Source organism: Artemia sp. Qi Xiang Cuo, unplaced genomic scaffold (genome assembly GCF_049724085.1).
Source record: "Artemia sp. Qi Xiang Cuo unplaced genomic scaffold, ASM4972408v1 HiC_scaffold_3386, whole genome shotgun sequence".
In the NCBI taxonomy this organism is placed as follows: Eukaryota; Metazoa; Arthropoda; class Branchiopoda; order Anostraca; family Artemiidae; genus Artemia; species Artemia sp. Qi Xiang Cuo.
Genome location: NW_028300811.1, coordinates 1,999,541 through 2,017,291, shown reverse-complemented (window position 1 = coordinate 2,017,291; position 17,751 = coordinate 1,999,541). Strand labels below are relative to the sequence as shown.

Sequence of the window (17,751 nt, the reverse complement as noted above, 5' to 3'; positions counted from 1 at the left end):
AATTTGAAACTCTATTATGAAATCTGGCAATGAACTTCATCAAACCCAACTACGTCTGATGGGTTTCTCCGTTTTGGTTAAACCCCCTTCTGGAAGAAGACTACGTGCCTTTGCTGGAAACTTACATCGGCATGCAGGCCTACTGGTCTCTGGAAGCTATTCAGTCTGACACAAGAACGAAGTCTTCAGTTCAGACGCATCAGTTTCACTGATATACGAAACTGCCAGAAAATTTATATTGAAGCCATATTTCAAATACAAAAAAGTTGCTCTTTTTCTCTTTTGTTTTAATCCCCTTTTCTCTCCACTTAATGATATTGAAGTAAAATCAAACCAAAACAACATACAAATTTACCTCACCGACACTAAAACTAACTTTTTCTCTTCAACAATCTGAATAATTACTCTTTTAGGTTTTATTAAAAAAAATTGCAATTTACATTAACCAGCTAAAAACGTTGACCAACTATCCTCCTTACTTTTAAAAAAAGTTGGAATTTGTACCTATGAATGAAAGAATTCTTAATGCTCGTTTTCAAAGATCCCAGTCTAAACTTACCGTTGTTGCAGCCTATGCCCCCCACAAACGATTCTGGTGTGGACACCAGGGACAGTTTTTATAGTGATTTGAACGACATACTCAATACAGTACCTGAGCACGATGTATTAGTTGTGTGTGGCGATTTTAATGCCAAAGTTGGAAATGATAACAGTTTTGCGCCTGATGTGCTATGCCGCCATGGCCTGGGTTTTATCATTGACAATGAAGTGTGTTTGGTGGATATGTGTGCCAGCCGTAGTCTGATAGTAGGTGGATCATGGTTCCCACACCGTGAAGTACACAAATATACTTGGACTTCTCCTGACGGTGTTACAAGAAGCCAGATTGACCATATATTGGTGAAAAAGCGTCATAGACGATTGTTGGAGAATGTGCGAACTTACCGTGGTGTGGATTCATACTCTGACAACCAACTGGTGATTGCCAGTTTCAAACTCAAGCTGAAGACCGTGAAGAAATGTAAAAACCCTATCAAGTCTTTTGACGCCCGGAAGCTCCAGGACAAGAATCTTCGACAAGCGTACTTTGTGAATCTTGCTAAAAGGTTAGCAAGTCTTTCAACTGAAGACACAACTGCAATAGTAAACAAGAGATCGGAGTCTATTGTACAATATGTGTGGGGTGCCGCCGAAAAAAACATAGGGTATTCAAAAAAGAAAAGTGAACAGTGGATCAGCGACAAATCTTGGAAACTTGTGAATGACAGAAAAAAAGCCAAAATAATGTTTGAATCATGCGAAAATGAGTCCACTGTCGAGTAAAAAGATTTTTTGAAATCTAAATATAAGGAAGCCCAAAAGGCCGGAAAGCGGTCTACCAGAACTGACTAACGGCTCTTTCTTGAGACAAAAGCGGCTGAAGCAGAAGCAGCCGCCAGTAAGGGTGACAGTCGAACAGTTTATCGTATCACAAAGGAAATAACTGGAGATTTCAGAAAGCCAGCACCTGTGATTGAAAGTAAGGCTAGCCAACTTCTTACAAAAAAGTAAGACATTTATAACAGATGGAAGGAATACTTCAATGTGGTACTAAACTTTTCACCGCCTACAAGCCCTGTTTCCCCTCCGGCTGAGCTACCATTCCTCCAACTTGACATAAGCGAAGAACCTATAAGCCTGCTCGAAGTCATGACAGTATTGGATAAGATTAAAAATGGCAAAGCTGCAGGAGTTAATGGCTTACAGCCTGAACTCTTGAAGTATGGAGCTGAAGTCATTGCCGAGCCCTTTCACGAGGTTATTTCTCAGGTATGGGAAACTAAAAATATTTCCACCGATGGAAGAAAGGGGTTATCATCAAAGCTCTTAAAGAGATGCAGAACAACCGACTGAAATAACTGGCGAGGTATCACTCTGCAGTCTGTAGGGAGTAAGATTTTCTGCCAAGTACTACTGAACCATATTCAGTCAAAAGTAGACGCAATATTAAGAGATGAGCAACATGGGTTTCGACCAGGGAGATTATTCGCTGATTTGAAATTCAGTTTGAGGGTACTCATAGAAGAAGCAAACGAATGGCAGACTGAGATTATTGTTGCCTTCATTGACTTTATGAAAGCGTTTGATTCGGTCAATAGAGACTCGCTATGGAAAATCCTTCGGTATTATGGACTGCCTGACAAAATTCTGTGTATGATTGTGAGGCTATAAGAGAATCAGTTATGCGCTGTACGGACTGATGATGGGGACCCTACCGAATGGTTCAGTGTTAAGTCTGATGTGCGCCAAGGATGTATTCTCTCCCCCGTGTTGTTTGCTATTCTCATCGACTACGTACTTCGAAAATGTAACTTCAGAGGTGCAATTCAGCTGAACCCAAACTGCACACTCTATGACGGCGATTTTGCTGATGATATAACCTTCCAATTTCATTTAAGGGAGGAGATACACAATAGTATAGCTGTACTCTCCAGCATGGCTGGACGAGTTAGTCTGTCAAGCAGTACACGGAAAAGCAAGGTCATGCAAAAAAACTTCAAAAACCTACCTGCCCCACCGCTTAAAGTTAAATCTCATGTACTAGATGAGTTTTAGGAGTCCAACTACCTTAGTAGTGTAATTAAATGTAATGGAAGCCTTGAGTATGAAATTATCATAGAGATTGCATGCACAAGAAGCACTTTCGATAAACTGAGAAATGTTTAGTGGAATCCAGCATACTCTCTACAGTTCAAGCTCCGAATTTTCAATAGTAACGTCCTCTCCGTACTAATGTAAGGCTGCAAATCTTCGGTGTTGACTAAGCAGCTGGAAAAGTGAATCCAGGGTTTTGAGAACATTTGTCTTCGGAGTATCCTTGGTATCCAGTGGACAGATTAGCTAACCAACGCCTCTATGCGTGAAAAGCAAGCAGCCGCTCGTGATCGATAGAATTGTGACTAACCGATGACGATATTGGGGTCACATTGTGCGGATAAATGAGGGCCGCCTACCCCACGATGTGTGGTGTTGGGTTCCTTCTGGCATCAGAGGACGTGAGCGACAGAAGACAACACTGGGAAAATGCCTTGAGAAGGATGCTGGGCTTTTGAGATCGACGATCAAAGAACTTTGGTCAAAAGCACAAGAAAGGTCGTCATGGAGAGGCACCGTTGTCGCCGTATGCGCCAGCCGGCGTGGGAAGACCTAAGTCTAAGTAAGTAATATAAAAAAATTAATCTCTACTAGCTTGTCTGTTCTGAGGCTTTAATTCATCTTTTCTTTTACAATTCATAGGATCACCTAAGCAAACTTTATTGCTAATAGAAAAAAGAACTCATGGCCTTTTTTTAAAACATTTTAAAAAGGGTCCAATGACTTGATTATCTTTAGTTTACCCCATTTTCTATTTTTTTTTTCTATTTAGCTGGTGAATACTGAAGAAATTAATAATCAAAATAAGTTTTTTCAAACAGTTTAAATATATATAAAAACCAATCAAACTTAATATTTTACATTGTTTTGTAATTAAAAAATAGTTTTCATTCACAATGGTAATATAATTACAAATTCTGAGTAAATTTTATCCCAGAAAAACGGACATATCGTTTTTGACGGTCAACCGTCTTGGCCCAAACGAAAAGTAAGTCGACCCAGAATGGGATGAGAGAATGTCGCAGGCTAAATTTGAGGGTAGTGGGAGCCTCTTGGGAGGGTGTAAAGAGGGAGGCTTTGAATAGATAGAGATGGAGGGGAAGCGTGAGTGACTGTGCTGGTCTCGGATAGCTTGACACTGCAGTAAATTGTTAAAAGTAGTAGTAGTATTTACCCCACATTTTCTGGGATTCAATTAAATTAATTTTGTTTTTGAACATTCTTACGAAACTTCCATCGTTCATTTACAATTTGTTTTTCCTTCTACACTATACACAATAAGACATTTATCCCATAATCAAACAACAAAGATTCTGAACATTTTTCTCCAAACATTAACAAGGGGAGACCGGAGTTATCCCGGACAAGGGGTTACTCTGGACAAGCCATTTGCTCCCTAGTTTATATCTTTAAAATTCCACAAAAAATAATGAAATTGTGTTTTCTACCGATATATTAAAGAAGCTCATTAAAAAATAGTCATTTGTTTCACCATTCCTGATAAAATTGGATATAAGTAATTTTGAAGGTAAGTCTCGTGATTTTTCAATTCTTTTACAAGTTCTGTAGCAGCTCACCGGGAGTTCCAATAAAACTCAAACTTTGTAGCTTCAAGTTAGGAATTCTTAGGGCTATTTCTCAATTTGCAGAACACTGCCATCTGTTCTGGTTTGGTCAGGTCAGTAAATAATTCCTATGTTTTTTTTTTGTTAAGAACGATTGGCTGAAACAAAAATGGAACTTTTAAAATCACAACAACTTAAATTCACTAAATAATTCCTTTTGTTTTTTTTAAACACGATTGGATTAAATTAAAGTGTAAATCTTAAAATAAATAAAACTTAAGTTCCTTAAATAATTCCTTTTGTTTTTTTGTTAAACACTATTGGGTTAAATAAAAGTGTAACCGTTTAAATCATAGAAACTTAATGTCATTAATTATTTCTTTTCTTTTTTAAACACTATTGTCTTAAATAAAAGCAAAACTTTTAAATGCATAAAAACTGAAGTTTAGCGAATAATTCTTTGTTTTTTTTGTTAAACAGGAGGGTCTGGCATAAAAGCAGTTGCTGGGGAATTACAGCATAAGTAGTTCAGCGGTCATGTCCTTTGTTTTTTTTTTGTTAAAAAGTTTATGTTTAAATAAAAGTGTTATCCTTAGAATCAAAACAACGTAAGTGCTTCAAGTACGTTCTTTGTTTTTTTTGTTAAAAATTAGTTCTATAAACAATAGCGGTACTCTCACAAAAACAACAACTTATGGTCAGTAGATAATTCCTTTTGTTTTTTTGTTTAACACTATTGACTGAAATAAAAGCGGAACTTTTAAAATCACAAAAACTGAAGGTCAGTAAATAATTCCTTTGTTTTTTGTTAAAAACGATTGGGTTAAACAAAAGCGAAAACCTTTAAAATCACAACAACTGAAGGTCAGTAAATAATTCCTTTCGTGTTTTTTCTTACACACGATAGGATGAAATAAAATTGGAACTTTTAAATTCAAAACAACTGAAGGTCAATAAATAATTCCTTTGTTTTTTTTTGTTAAAAACGATTGACTGAAAGAAAAGTGGAACTTTTAAAATCACCACAACTCATAGTCCTTAAATAGTTCCTATGTTATTTTTGTTAAACACTATTGGCCTAAACAAAACAGGAAATCTAAAAATCAGAACAACTGAAGTTCACTTACATAATTCCCTTTTTTTTTATTTTTAAGCAGAATTAGCTGAAATAAAACTGGATTTTTTAAAATCAGAACATATGAAGGTCAGTAAATAATTCCTATTTTTAGTAAACACGATTGGCTGAAATAAAAGCGAAACTTTTAAATTCACAACAACTGAATTTCAGTGAATAATTCTTTTTTTTTTTGTTAAACAGGATTGGCTGAAATAAAATCGGATGTTTTAGAATCACAACAACTGAAGGTCAACGATTAATTCCTTTGTTTTTTTTGTTAAACACGAGTTGCTGAAATAAAAGCAGATGCTTTAGAATTACAACAACTTAAGTTCAGCAAGTAACTTCTTTGTTTTTTTTGTTAAACATGATTGACAGAAACAAAACGGTACTCTTACAATAACAACAACTGAAGGTCATTAAATAATTCCTTTTGTTTTTTTGTTTAACACGATGGGCTGAAAAAAAATCGTAACTTTCTAAATCACAGAAACTGAATATCAGTAAATAGTTCTTATGTTTTTTGTTAAGAATGATTTGGCGAGACAAAAGCAGACGCCTTTAAATCACAATAATTTAAATTCAGTGAATAATTCCTTTGTGTTTTTCTTAAACACTATTGTATAAATTAAAATTATACATATTAAAATAAAACCAACTCAAGGTTAATAAATAATTCATATGTTTTTTTTTGTTAAACCCGATTGGCCGAAACAAAAGTAGAAATTTTAATATCAAAATAACTCACGTTCACAAAGTATTTCTTTTGTTTTTTTTGTTAAACACGACTGGCTGAAACAAAAGAGGAACTTTTAAAATCACAACAACTGAAGCTCACCAAATAATTCCTTTTGTTTTATTGTTAAACATGATTGGCTGAAATAAAAGCGAAACTCTTAAAATCAAAACAACTCAAGGTAAGTAAATAATTCCTTTTTATGTTAAGCTTAATTGCCTTAAACTAAACTGGAACTTTGAAACTCACATAAACTTAATTCTGGTATATTATACCTTTGTTTTTTGTTAAACACAAGGTTATGAAATAAAAGTAGAACCTTTTAAATCACAGAACATGAATGTCATTTTAAAATTCCTTTTTTTTGGTAATAAAGATTAGTTTTAAAAAAACCAGAACTTAGGAAAGCACAACAACTGAAGTTCAGTAAATAATTCTTTTATTTTTTGTTAAACAGGATTGGCTTAAACAAAAGCTGAAATTTTAAAATAAAAGCCACTTTTGTTCAGTAAATTTGGACTTTTTTTTTTGTTAAAAAATATGCTATGATACAAACTTAGAAATATAAAAAAAAAGCACAATGAGGTCATTTTTATAAATTCTTTTGTTTTTTTTTGTTAAGCACGATGGTAATACAAAAAATCATTGCTTTAAAAATAGTATACACTGAGAGTTCCCATATAGTTACTTTGTTTTTTTTTGTTAAACACTATTTACAGATACAAAATCATAAATTTAAAAGTCGGAACACATTAATCTCAATACGTATGTCATTTTTTTTTAGTTTTATGTTTAATTGTATTAAATTAAACTGGATTTCTTAAACTCACAACAAATTAAGGTTATTATATTATTCCTTTGTTTTTTGTTAAAAACTTTGTTCTGAAAAAAAGCGTAAATTTTGAAATCATAACAACTGAAGGTCATAAAAAAATTCCTTTTTTTTGGTAAACACGATAAGAATAAAAAGAACTAGAACTTTTAAAACCCAACAAACTGAAATTCAACTAATACATCCTTTTTGTTTTATTGTTATAGATGTTTGTCTGATACAAAAGTAAATATTTAAAAATACCAGCAACTAACTGTATGTCAGTAAATAATTCCTTTGTTTTTTGAAACAAAAGCGGAACTCTTAGAATAACAAAAACTGAATATCGTTAAATAATTCCTTTTGTTTTTTTTTGTTAAACACTAATGTCTGAAATAAAAAAAAGAACTATTAAAGTAAAAAAAACTGAAATACATTAGAAGGTTCATTTTGTTTTTTTGTTAAGAGCTTTGGACGTAAATAAAATCAGACTTTTTGAAACATAAGATACTGAAGATAATAAAATATTTCTTTTGTTTTTTGTTAAAATCGATTGGAAGAAACAAAATCAAACCTTTTAAATCAACAAAAGTTGAAGGTCAGTAATTAATTCCTTTGTTTTTTTTGTTAAAAACGATTGGCTGAAATAAAAAAGGAACTCTTAAAATCACAACAACTGAATATCGATAAATAATTCCTTTTGTTTTTTGTTAAACACGATTGGCTGAAATAGAATAGGAACTTTTAAATCACAACAACTGAAGGTCAGTAAATAATTCTTTTGTTTTTTGTTAAACACGATTTGCTATAATAAAAGCGTAAAACTTAAACACACAACAACTGAAGGTCAGTAATTGAGCAATTCGTTTTTTTTTTGTTAAACGTAATGGATTGAAATAAAAGCGGAAATTTTAAAATCACATCTGAAGGTTAGTAGGAGGGTCCTTTTGTTTTTTTTGTTAAAAACTATTTGCTGAAATAAAAGCGGAACTTTTAAAATCCCAACAACTGAAGGTCAGTAAATAATTCCTTTGTTTTTTTTTTGTTAAACACTTTTGTATTAAACAAAATCGGTACTTTAGATACCACATCAACGTAAATTCATTAAAGATTGCCTTTGTTTTTTTTGTTAAAAATTTACTTATTAAATATAATCAGAAATATAAGAATCAATACAACTGAGTGTCGGCATAAATTTCATTTTGTTTTTTTGTTAAGTGCTATTGGTTTAAATAAAAGCAGAACTCTTAAAAACATTGAAATTAAAGTTAAGGACCTAACGTATTTGTTTTTTTTGTTAAACAAAATAGGATGAATCAAAATTGGATTTTTTAAAATCGCAGCTACTGAAAGTGGATAAGTGATTCCTTCGTTTTTTTTTTGTTAAACGCGATTGACTGAAATAAAAGAGGAAGACTTAAAATTACAACAACTGAATGTCAGTAAATAATTCCTCTTTTTTCTTAAACACTATTGGTTGAGATAAAAGCGGAACTCTTAAAATCAAAACAACTGAAGGTCAGTAAATAATTCCTATGTTTTTTTGTTAAACAAGATTTTCTGAAACAAAAGCGTAACTTTTAAAATAACAACAACTGACGTTTACTAAATCTTCCATTTGTTTTTTGTTAAACAAGATTGGCTTAAATAAAAGCGGAACTCTTGAAATCACAACACCCGAAAGTCAGTAAATAATTCCTTTGTTTTTTGTACAACACGATTGGCTGAAATAAAAGCAGAACCCTTGAAATCACAACACCTGAAGGTCAGTAAATAATTCCTTTGTTTTTTGTTAAACAGGATTGGCTGTTATAAAAGCAAAACTTTTAAAAGCCCAAAAACAGAAGGTTAGTGAATAATTCTTTGTTTTTTTGTTAAACAGGATGGTCAGAAATAAAGCAATTCTAGTGGTAGCAAAACAACAGAAGTTAAGCGGACAATTCCTTTGGGTCTGTTTGTTTAACATTATATGATTAAATAAAACCATAATCCTTAGAATCCAAACAACTGAAGTGCTGCAAGTAATTTCTTTGTTTTTTGTTAAACACGATTGCCTGAAGAAAAAGTAAAGCTCTCAGAATCACAAAAGCTTAAGGTAAGTAGATAATTCCTTTTGTTTTTTTTTAAACACGATTGGCTGAAACAAAAGTGGAACTCTTAAAATCACAACAACTGAAGGTCAGTAAATAATTCCTTTGTTATTTTTTGTTAAACACGATTGGCTGAAATAAAAGTGGATATTTAAATCACAACAACTGAAGATCAGTAAATAATTCTTTTGTTTTTTGTTAAAAAAGATTGGCTGAAATAAAAGCAAAACTATTAATATCCCAACAACAGAATGTCAGTAAATCATTCTTTGTTTTTTTTGTTAAAAAATATGAGACGGAACAAAAGCAAATCTATTAGAATTAAAGAAAATAAAGTTCAGCAGATATGTCCTTTGTTTTTTTTTGTTAAAAACGATAGATTGAAATAAAAACGGAAGTTTTAGAATCACAACAACTGAAGGTCAGTAAATAATTCCTTTGTTTTTTGTTAAACACGATTGGCTGAAACAAAAGCGGAACTTTTAAAATCACAACAACTGAAGGTCAGTAAATAATTCCTTTTGTGTTTTTTGTTAAACACGATTAACTTGAATGAAAGCGAAACTATTAATATCACACCTACTAGATATTCAGTGAATATTTCCTTTGTTTTTTCTTAATAACGATTGTTAAAGACATAAGCGGACGTATGAAAATAAAAACAATTCATGGTCAGTAAATAATTCCTATGTTTTTTTTTGTTAAACATGATTCGCTGAAACAAAAGCGGAACTTTTAAAATCACAAAAACTGAGGTTCACTAAATAATTCCCTTTTGATAAATAAAAGTTCAAATAGGGATAAAATCCTTTTAATAGACAGTGTTTTTTATAACAGTGATAGAAATTCACAAAAATACTAGATATTTCGGTCACATATACAGTGACCGTCATCAGTGGTAAAGCTAAAATAAAACAATTTAAAACAAAAGTTTATATACTAAATCAAATAACACTACATATTGTTTGAATCTCTAATTCTTTTCAAAGCAAAGGCGGAAGCTAATCTCTTTGACCTTCTTGGATTCGGTTCATTAGCGTTCAATGATATAACATTTAGACAAAGGTCAACTACATTGGGTGAATTGAACTTTAGTCTGTCAGATTTTAATAAATTATCATAGATAGAGGCCAGCCCATATTCACCTGTATACCGATTCAAAGCAATATTCTTGAATAAGATTTTCTTTATTTCAAGAGTTTCACGAAAATTTTGCTTTAAACCCCGATCCCTAGAAATCAAAGAGACATTCTCGAACAAAATAAAATGGTCTGGAAAATTAAAAATATGATCTGAAAGGGCTGAAGTGAAATCTTCAGACTTAGAATCTTGCTTTAAAGCCAAAGAAATAGAATCTTTGTGTTGTAATAATCTCATTTCCAAACTCTGATTAGTACGTCCCACATATGAGCTTCCACAAGTACATGGGATCTGATAAACCCCATTTTGTTGCCCCAATAAAAGTTGATCCTTCCCAGAATTTAGAAAACTGCTCAAAGTATTATTACTATTTGAATCTACCCTTAGATCATTGCTTTGTAAAATTCTTTTAAGTTTTTCACTTAGCCCGGGTACATATGGTAAGGAACTAAAAACATCCTTCTCCCAAGTTGTCTCAAAGACTTCTTTAGAAATCTCTAGAAATCTTTTTCTTTTTTTTGAAAAAGTCTGGTTAATTAACAATTCTGAATACATGTTACTCATTAGTATTTTCCTTAGAAAAGACAACTCATCCTCAAAAGATTCTGTAGAGCAAACACTTAAAATTTGATCATTTACAAAAAGAATAGAGCCGATTATTACTTGGCAAGTGCGGACGGAACTATAAGACCAGAATATATTGTTATTTGTTGGTTTTCTGTAAATTTTAAACTCCAGACTATTTTGATTTTTTAAAAGAAGAACTTCAAGAAAAGGCAGTTTCCCCTTCTCTTCCAATTCAACGGTAAACTTTAAATCCCCTCCCGAACAATTAAGATGTTCCAAAAATCCTTTTAATTCCTCCTCCCCATAATCCCATACTGAAATAATGTCATCCATATACCGGCCCCAGAAAATATGATTAAAAAAATATGAATCTAACTTAATTGTTTAAATATTCTCCACAAAAATATTAGCCAATAAAGGGGATAAAGTGGCCCCAATAGTTAAAACATTTATTTTTTCAAAATACTCCCCTCTAAATTTAAAAAAATAAGAGAACTTATTGCACAACCTTACTAAATACATAATTACAGAAACTTCCAAATCTGTTTTGCCACTAATCAAATCCAAATGTCTTAAGAGCTTTCCTTCTAGAAGAGTTTCGGCTACTTTTACATCAGTATTTGTGTACATTGATACAATGTCGAAGCTTGAAAGCAAAAAATTTGAAGAAAATTTATCCTTTTTTCAGTTTTTCAACCAAATTTGAAGAATTCTTTATGTACGAAATTTGTGTAGACAAAAGTGGTTTACAGATTGATACTAACCATTTGCTCAAAACACTTGTTGCTGACCTTGTATTTGACGCAATTGGTCGTAATGGTAGGTTAGGCTTATGAATTTTGAGAAGTCTATATAATGTAGGGCACAAAGAACTGCGTGGCAGGCATTTGTAAAACAGTTGAGGTGTAATTTTTCCTTCATCCTTTAAGCACTTCAATTCGTTCTTAAATTTATTTGTAAAAGAGTCTGTTGGATTTATCCCTACTTGAACTTTTATTTATCGTCATGGAAAAGCAGTGTGGTCTCCGAAATTATCTAATTCCCTTTTGTTTTATTGTTAAACACAATTTGCTGAAATAAAAGCGGATCTCTTGAAATCAGAGCAACTGAAGATCAGTAAATAATTTCTTATTTTGGTAAACACGATTGGCTGAAATAAAAGCGAAACTTTTGAAATCACAACAACTGAAAGTCAGTAAATAATTCTTTGTTTTTTTGTTAAACAGTATTGGATGGCGCAAAAGCGAAAGTTTTAGTATTAAAATAACAAAAGTTCAGTAAATAAGTCCTTTGTTTTTTTTGTTAAACAGGATTGGCTGAAATAAAAGCGGATGTTTTATAATCACAACAACTGAAGGTCAGTAAATAATTCCTTTGTTTTTTTTGTTAAACACGATTGCCTGAAACAAAAGTGGAACTCTCAAAATCACAACAACTGAAGGTCATCAAATAATTCCTTTTTTTTTTTGTTAAACAAGATTGGCTAAAATAAAAAAAGAACTCTTAAAATCACAGCAACTGAATATCAGTAAATAATTCTTTTTGTTTTTTTGTTAAACACGATTGGCTGAAACAAAAGCATAATTTTTAAAATCACAACAACTGATTGTAAGTAGATAATTCTTTTGTTTTTTGTAAAACACGTTTGGCTGAAAAAAAAGCTGAACTTTGATAATCGCAACAACTGAAGGTCAGTAAATATTTCCTTTGTTTTTTTTTGTTAAACACGATTGGCTGAAATAAAAGCGGAACTTTAAAAATCACGGCAACTGAAGGTCAGTAAATAATTCCTTTGGTTTCTTTTGTTAAACACGATTGGCTGAAACAAAAGCGGAACTTTTAATATCACAACAACTGAAGGTCAGTAAATAATTCCTTTGTTTTTTTTTGGCTAAACACTTTTGGATTAAATAAAAGCTAAACTATTAAAATCACAAAAACTGAAGGTAAGTAAATAATTCGTTTGTTTTTTTTGTTAAGCACGATTGGCTTACACAAAATCGGAATTTCTAAAATCAAACTTCCTGAAGTTCAGTGATTATTTCATTTGTTTTTTTTCTTAAACACGTTTTTATAAATTAAAAGCTTAATTATGAAATTAAGAAAAAATTATTTTTAGTAAGTAATTCCTATGTTTTTTTTTGTTAAGCACTATTGGCTTAAACTATAATAGATCTTTTAATATCAAAAACTCTTAAGATCATAAAGTATTTCCTTTGTTTTTTGTTAAGCAAATTTACCTTAATCAAGATTAGAATTCTTGAAATGGGAACACGCTAAGTCCGTTATATTGGTCTTTTGTTTTTTTGTTAAGAACAAAGTTATTAAAACATTAGAACCTTTTAAATAACAGAACATAAACGTTATTTTATACTTCCTTTGTTTTTTGTTAATCACCATTGGCATTTAAATAAGAGAAACTTTGAAAATCACAACAACTGAATGTTGGAGAATCATTCTTTGTATTTTTTTTTTAAAAAGGATGAGCCAGAACAAAATCAGATCATTTGGTATCAAAGAAAATGAAGGTCAGCAAACAATTACTTTGTTTTTTTTTGTTAAACACGATTGGCTGAAATAAAAGCGGAACTTTTAAAATCACAAAAACTGAAGGTCAGTGAATAATTCATTTTGTTTTTTGTTAAGCACGATTGGATTAAATAAACGCGGAAATTTTAAAGACACAACGAATGAAGGTCCTTAAATAATTCCTTTTTCTTTTGTTAAACATAATGGGCTTAGACAAAAGTGGAACTTTAAAAGTCAAAATATCTGAAGTTCAGTAAATGATTCCCTTTGGTTTTTTTTTGTTAAACACAATTGGATTAAATAAAAAGGAACTATTAATATCAAAAAAACTAGATAGTCATTAAATAGTTCCTTTGTTTTTTTCTTATACACGATTGTCTGAAACATAAGCAGACATCTTAAAACAAAAAGACAGAAGTTCAGTAAGTAATTCCTATGTTTTTTTGTTAAAAACGCTTTGCTGAAAAAAAAGTATAAATTTTAAAATCACAAGAACTAAATTTCACTAAATAATTCCCTTTTTTTTATTGTTAAACACAATTGGCTAATAAAAGCTTTTATTGGAAATAAAAGCGGAACTATTAAAATCACAGCAACTGAAGGTCAGTAAATAATTCCTTTGTTTTTTTGTTAAACACGAATGGCTGAAATAAAAGCGGATCTCTTGAAATCAAAACAACTAAAGGTCAGTAAATAATTCCTTTTTTAGGTAAACACGATTGGATGAAATATAAGCGAAACTTTTAAAATCACAACAACTGAAGGTCAGTAAATAATTCTTTGTTTTTTTGGTTAAACAGGATTGGATGAAGCAAAAGCGAAAGTTTCAGAATTAAAACAACAGAAGCTCAGTAAATAAGTCCTTTGTTTTTTTGTTAAACAGGATTGGCTGAAATAAAAGCGGAAGTTTTAGAATCACAACAACTGAATTGCAGTAAATAATTCCTTTGTTTTTTGTTAAACACGATTGCCTGAAACAAAAGCAGAGCTCTTAAAATAACAACAACGGAAGGTAAATAATTCCTTTGTTTGTTTTTTTTTGTTAAAAACAATTGGCTGAAATAAAAACCGAACTTTTAAAATCCAAACAACTGAAGGTCAGTAAATAATTCCTTTTGTTTTTTTGTTAAACACGATTGGCTGAAATAAAAGCGGAACTTTTAAAATCACAAGAACTGAAGGTCAGAAAATAAATCGTTTGTTTTTTGTTAAACACGATTGGCTGAAATAAAAGTAGAACTCTTAAATAACAGCAACTGAAGGTCAGTAAATAATTCCTTTGTTTTTTTTTGTTAAACACGATTGGCTGAAATAAAAGTGGAACTATTAAAATCACAACAACTGAAGGTCAGTAATTAATTCCTTCGTTTTTTTGTTAAACACGATTGGCTGAAATAAAAGTAGAACTTTTAAAATCACATTAACTGAAGGTCAGTAAATAATTCCTTTGTTTTTGTTAAACACGATTGGCTGAAACAAAAGCGGAACTATTAAAATCATAACAAGTGATGGTCATTAAATAATTCTTTTTTTTTATTTTGTTAAGCACGATTGGTTGAAAAAAAGGCAGAACTCTTAAAATCACAGAAACTGAAGGTCAGCAAATAATTCATTTGGTATTTTATACTAAACAAGATAGTATTCAATAAAACTGGAACTTTTAAAATTACAACAACTGAAGGTCAGTAATTAATTTCTTTTTTTTGTTAAACACTATTGGCTTAAATAAAAACGGATCTCTTGAAATCACACCAACTGAAGGTTAGTAAGTCGTACCTTTTTTTTTTTTTAAACCCGATCTGATGAAAAAAAGTGGAAATCTTAAAATCGCAGCAACTGAAGGTGAGTAAATAATTCCTTTGTTTTTTGTTAAGCACGATTGGCTGAAACAAAAACGAAATTTTAAAAATCACACCAACTGAAGGTTAGTAAATCATTCCTTTGTATTTTTTTAAACACGATTGGTTGAAATAAAAGTGGAACTCTTAAAATCGAAACAACTAAATTTTAGTAAATAATTCCTTTTTTTTGTTAAACACGATTGGCTGGAATAAAAGTGGAACTCTTAAAATCACACCAACTGAAGGTTAGTAAATAGTACCTTTGTATTTTTCTTAAACAAAATTGGTTGAAAAAAAGCGGAAATCTTAAAATAACAAAAACTGATGGTCAGTAAATAATTCCTTTGTTTTTTTTTGTTAAAAACGATTGGCTGAAATAAAAATGGAACTATTAAAATCATAACAACTGAAGGTCAGTGAATAATTAGTTTTTTTTTTTGTTAAACACGATTGGCTAAAACATAAGCGGAACTTTTAAAATCACAACAACTGAAGGTCTGTAAATACTTCCTTTTTTTTTGTCAAAAATGATTGCCTGAAACAAAAGCAGAACTTTTAAAATCACAACAACTGAAGGTCAGTGAATAATTCCTTTGTTTTTTTTGTTCAACACAATTGGATGAAACAACAGTGGTACTTTTAAAATCATAACAACTGAAGGTCAGTAAATAATTCCTTTGTTTTCTTGTTAAACACGATTTGTTGAAAAAAAACGGAAATCTTAAAATAACAACAACTGAAAGTCAGTAAATAATTCCTTTGTTTGTTTTTTTGTTAAACACGATTGGCTTAAATAATAGTGGAACTTTTAAAATCACAACAACTGATGATTAGTAAATAATTCCTTTGTTTTTTTTTTAAACACTATTGTATGAAATAAAAGAGTAACTTTTTAAAAAAAACCAACTTATGGTAAGTAATTGATTCTTTTTTTTTGTTAAGTACTTTTGGCTTAAAATAAACCGAAACTCTTAAAATCACAAAAACTGAAGGTCTGTGAACAATTCCTTTTGTGTTTTTTGTTAAACACGATTAGCTGACAACAAGTAACATTGTTGATCATGAAATCCTCCTTTAGAGGCGGTATTTGAAGCCAAATCATTGAAAAACGGAAATTTTCTAGCAAAGAAAGGTGTAAACCAGCCATCCATGTTTTGTCATAGATCGATTTTGAAAAATTACACTTTACCGGAAAATATTTGCGGCCACCTCGGATAGGCATAAGCCTAGATTTCTGGCAACAGAACGAATTTCTATATTTTATGCAATCTGGCCACAGTTATCACAATCCCTGCTTCTCAATAACATGCCATAGTTATAATACAACTCTAAGACTGCCTCAACTTATTACATTCCGCAATTATTCCGCAACTTATTACAAAATGAAATAAGTTCTTATTCACACATCCACACATTGGGCAAAAATAAGGGCCAGCCGCCAGCCTAAACTTTCCCAAAATTTCCTTCTCTCACCAGATCCAAACTATCCCCTCTTACCAACACCAAATTCTTGAAATCCTCTTTATTCAACCCAAATTTAAAATAAACCTTCCCCCCAACAATCTTTGACTTGGGAGTAAAACCTCAAAGACATATATTGGTCCTTATGAGCTTGCCACTCTTGGATTTCTTGGTCATTTCGGGTTCGCTGGACTTCCTTCCATACTGACACGGTTTCACCCACAGGGCATTTTCCTTTTCATTTCATATCTCCGAAAGGCCACGAAGGTCTAGTATTTTCTTGACCTGATTTGGCCGTGAGTCATGTCTACCATCCTTCAAGCTCTTCAAATAAGCTGACTTACGAAGTCGAACTTTGGGTAGCCTAATTATCTTGTCCCAGAATTTTACCATTCTAACCATTCTAACACTCCTTAAAGTGAAAAGCCCCAAATATCCTTTCAGTACCACTGAACCAAATGAATCCTTCTAGCCTAAGATTTTCTTAAAATATCTTAGCTGTACTACTTCTAGCTTAGCTGCCTTAGAAAAACCACAAACCTCAGAACCCCGATGTAGATTAGAAGCTATTTTTATCCGAAAAGTTTTTTTCTGGATCCTCATGCCTTGACATCCCACTTCATGCTCTAAACTTAACACCCAAATTAACAAATTCTTCTTTAACCTCTAACACCTTTCCTCCATATTATAATGAACCTCTGAATCAACATCTCCTTTACTTCTAAATACTAATGCTACCAACTTCTTAGCGTTCAACCCTAAATCCTTCTTTTCTAATCAAAATTTTTATTATATCTAATTGCTTCTGAAGATTATCTCTACTATCCGCCAATAGAGCTATGTCATCCGCGAATAACATACATGACAGCCGAAATCAATCCAAAGATAGATAAGGGGCCCCATTACTTTTCATAGAACTATCTAAATCATTAACAAACAAGGAAATAAAGTACATCCTGGTTTTACACCCACATGAGACGTAACCAACCTAGAAAATTTCCCATAACCTTCACAACAAATTTCACCCTCCCAAACATATCTGCTATTATTGCTTCAAAGCAAGACGGCAAGTCTATTTCTAACAAATGTTTTATTAACAACCTCCTACTTACCGAATCAAAAGCACTTTTCAGGTCTAAAAAGGCTACAAATAGCTGACCATTTTTTTCCTCTAGCAAATTTCCTTCTCAGTACATCCAAAGTAAAAATATGGTCGACAGTGCTGAATGTCAATCTGAGTTCCGCTTGTATCAGGCTAAG

At 31.6% G+C, this 17,751-nt stretch overlaps 1 protein-coding gene across 1 annotated transcript in view; it reads left to right on the top strand.

Annotated features, from left to right (window-relative positions):
* The first annotated feature begins 510 nt into the window (after positions 1-510).
* Positions 511-17,751, top strand: part of LOC148938347 (uncharacterized) — a 63,757-nt gene continuing 46,516 nt past the window's right edge. Inside the window, exons 1-2 of the mRNA XM_089107862.1 lie at positions 511-1,106; positions 1,566-1,809. Of these exons, the coding sequence (XP_088963988.1) occupies positions 511-1,106; positions 1,566-1,809 (840 nt within the window). The remainder of the gene's footprint in view (positions 1,107-1,565; positions 1,810-17,751) is intronic.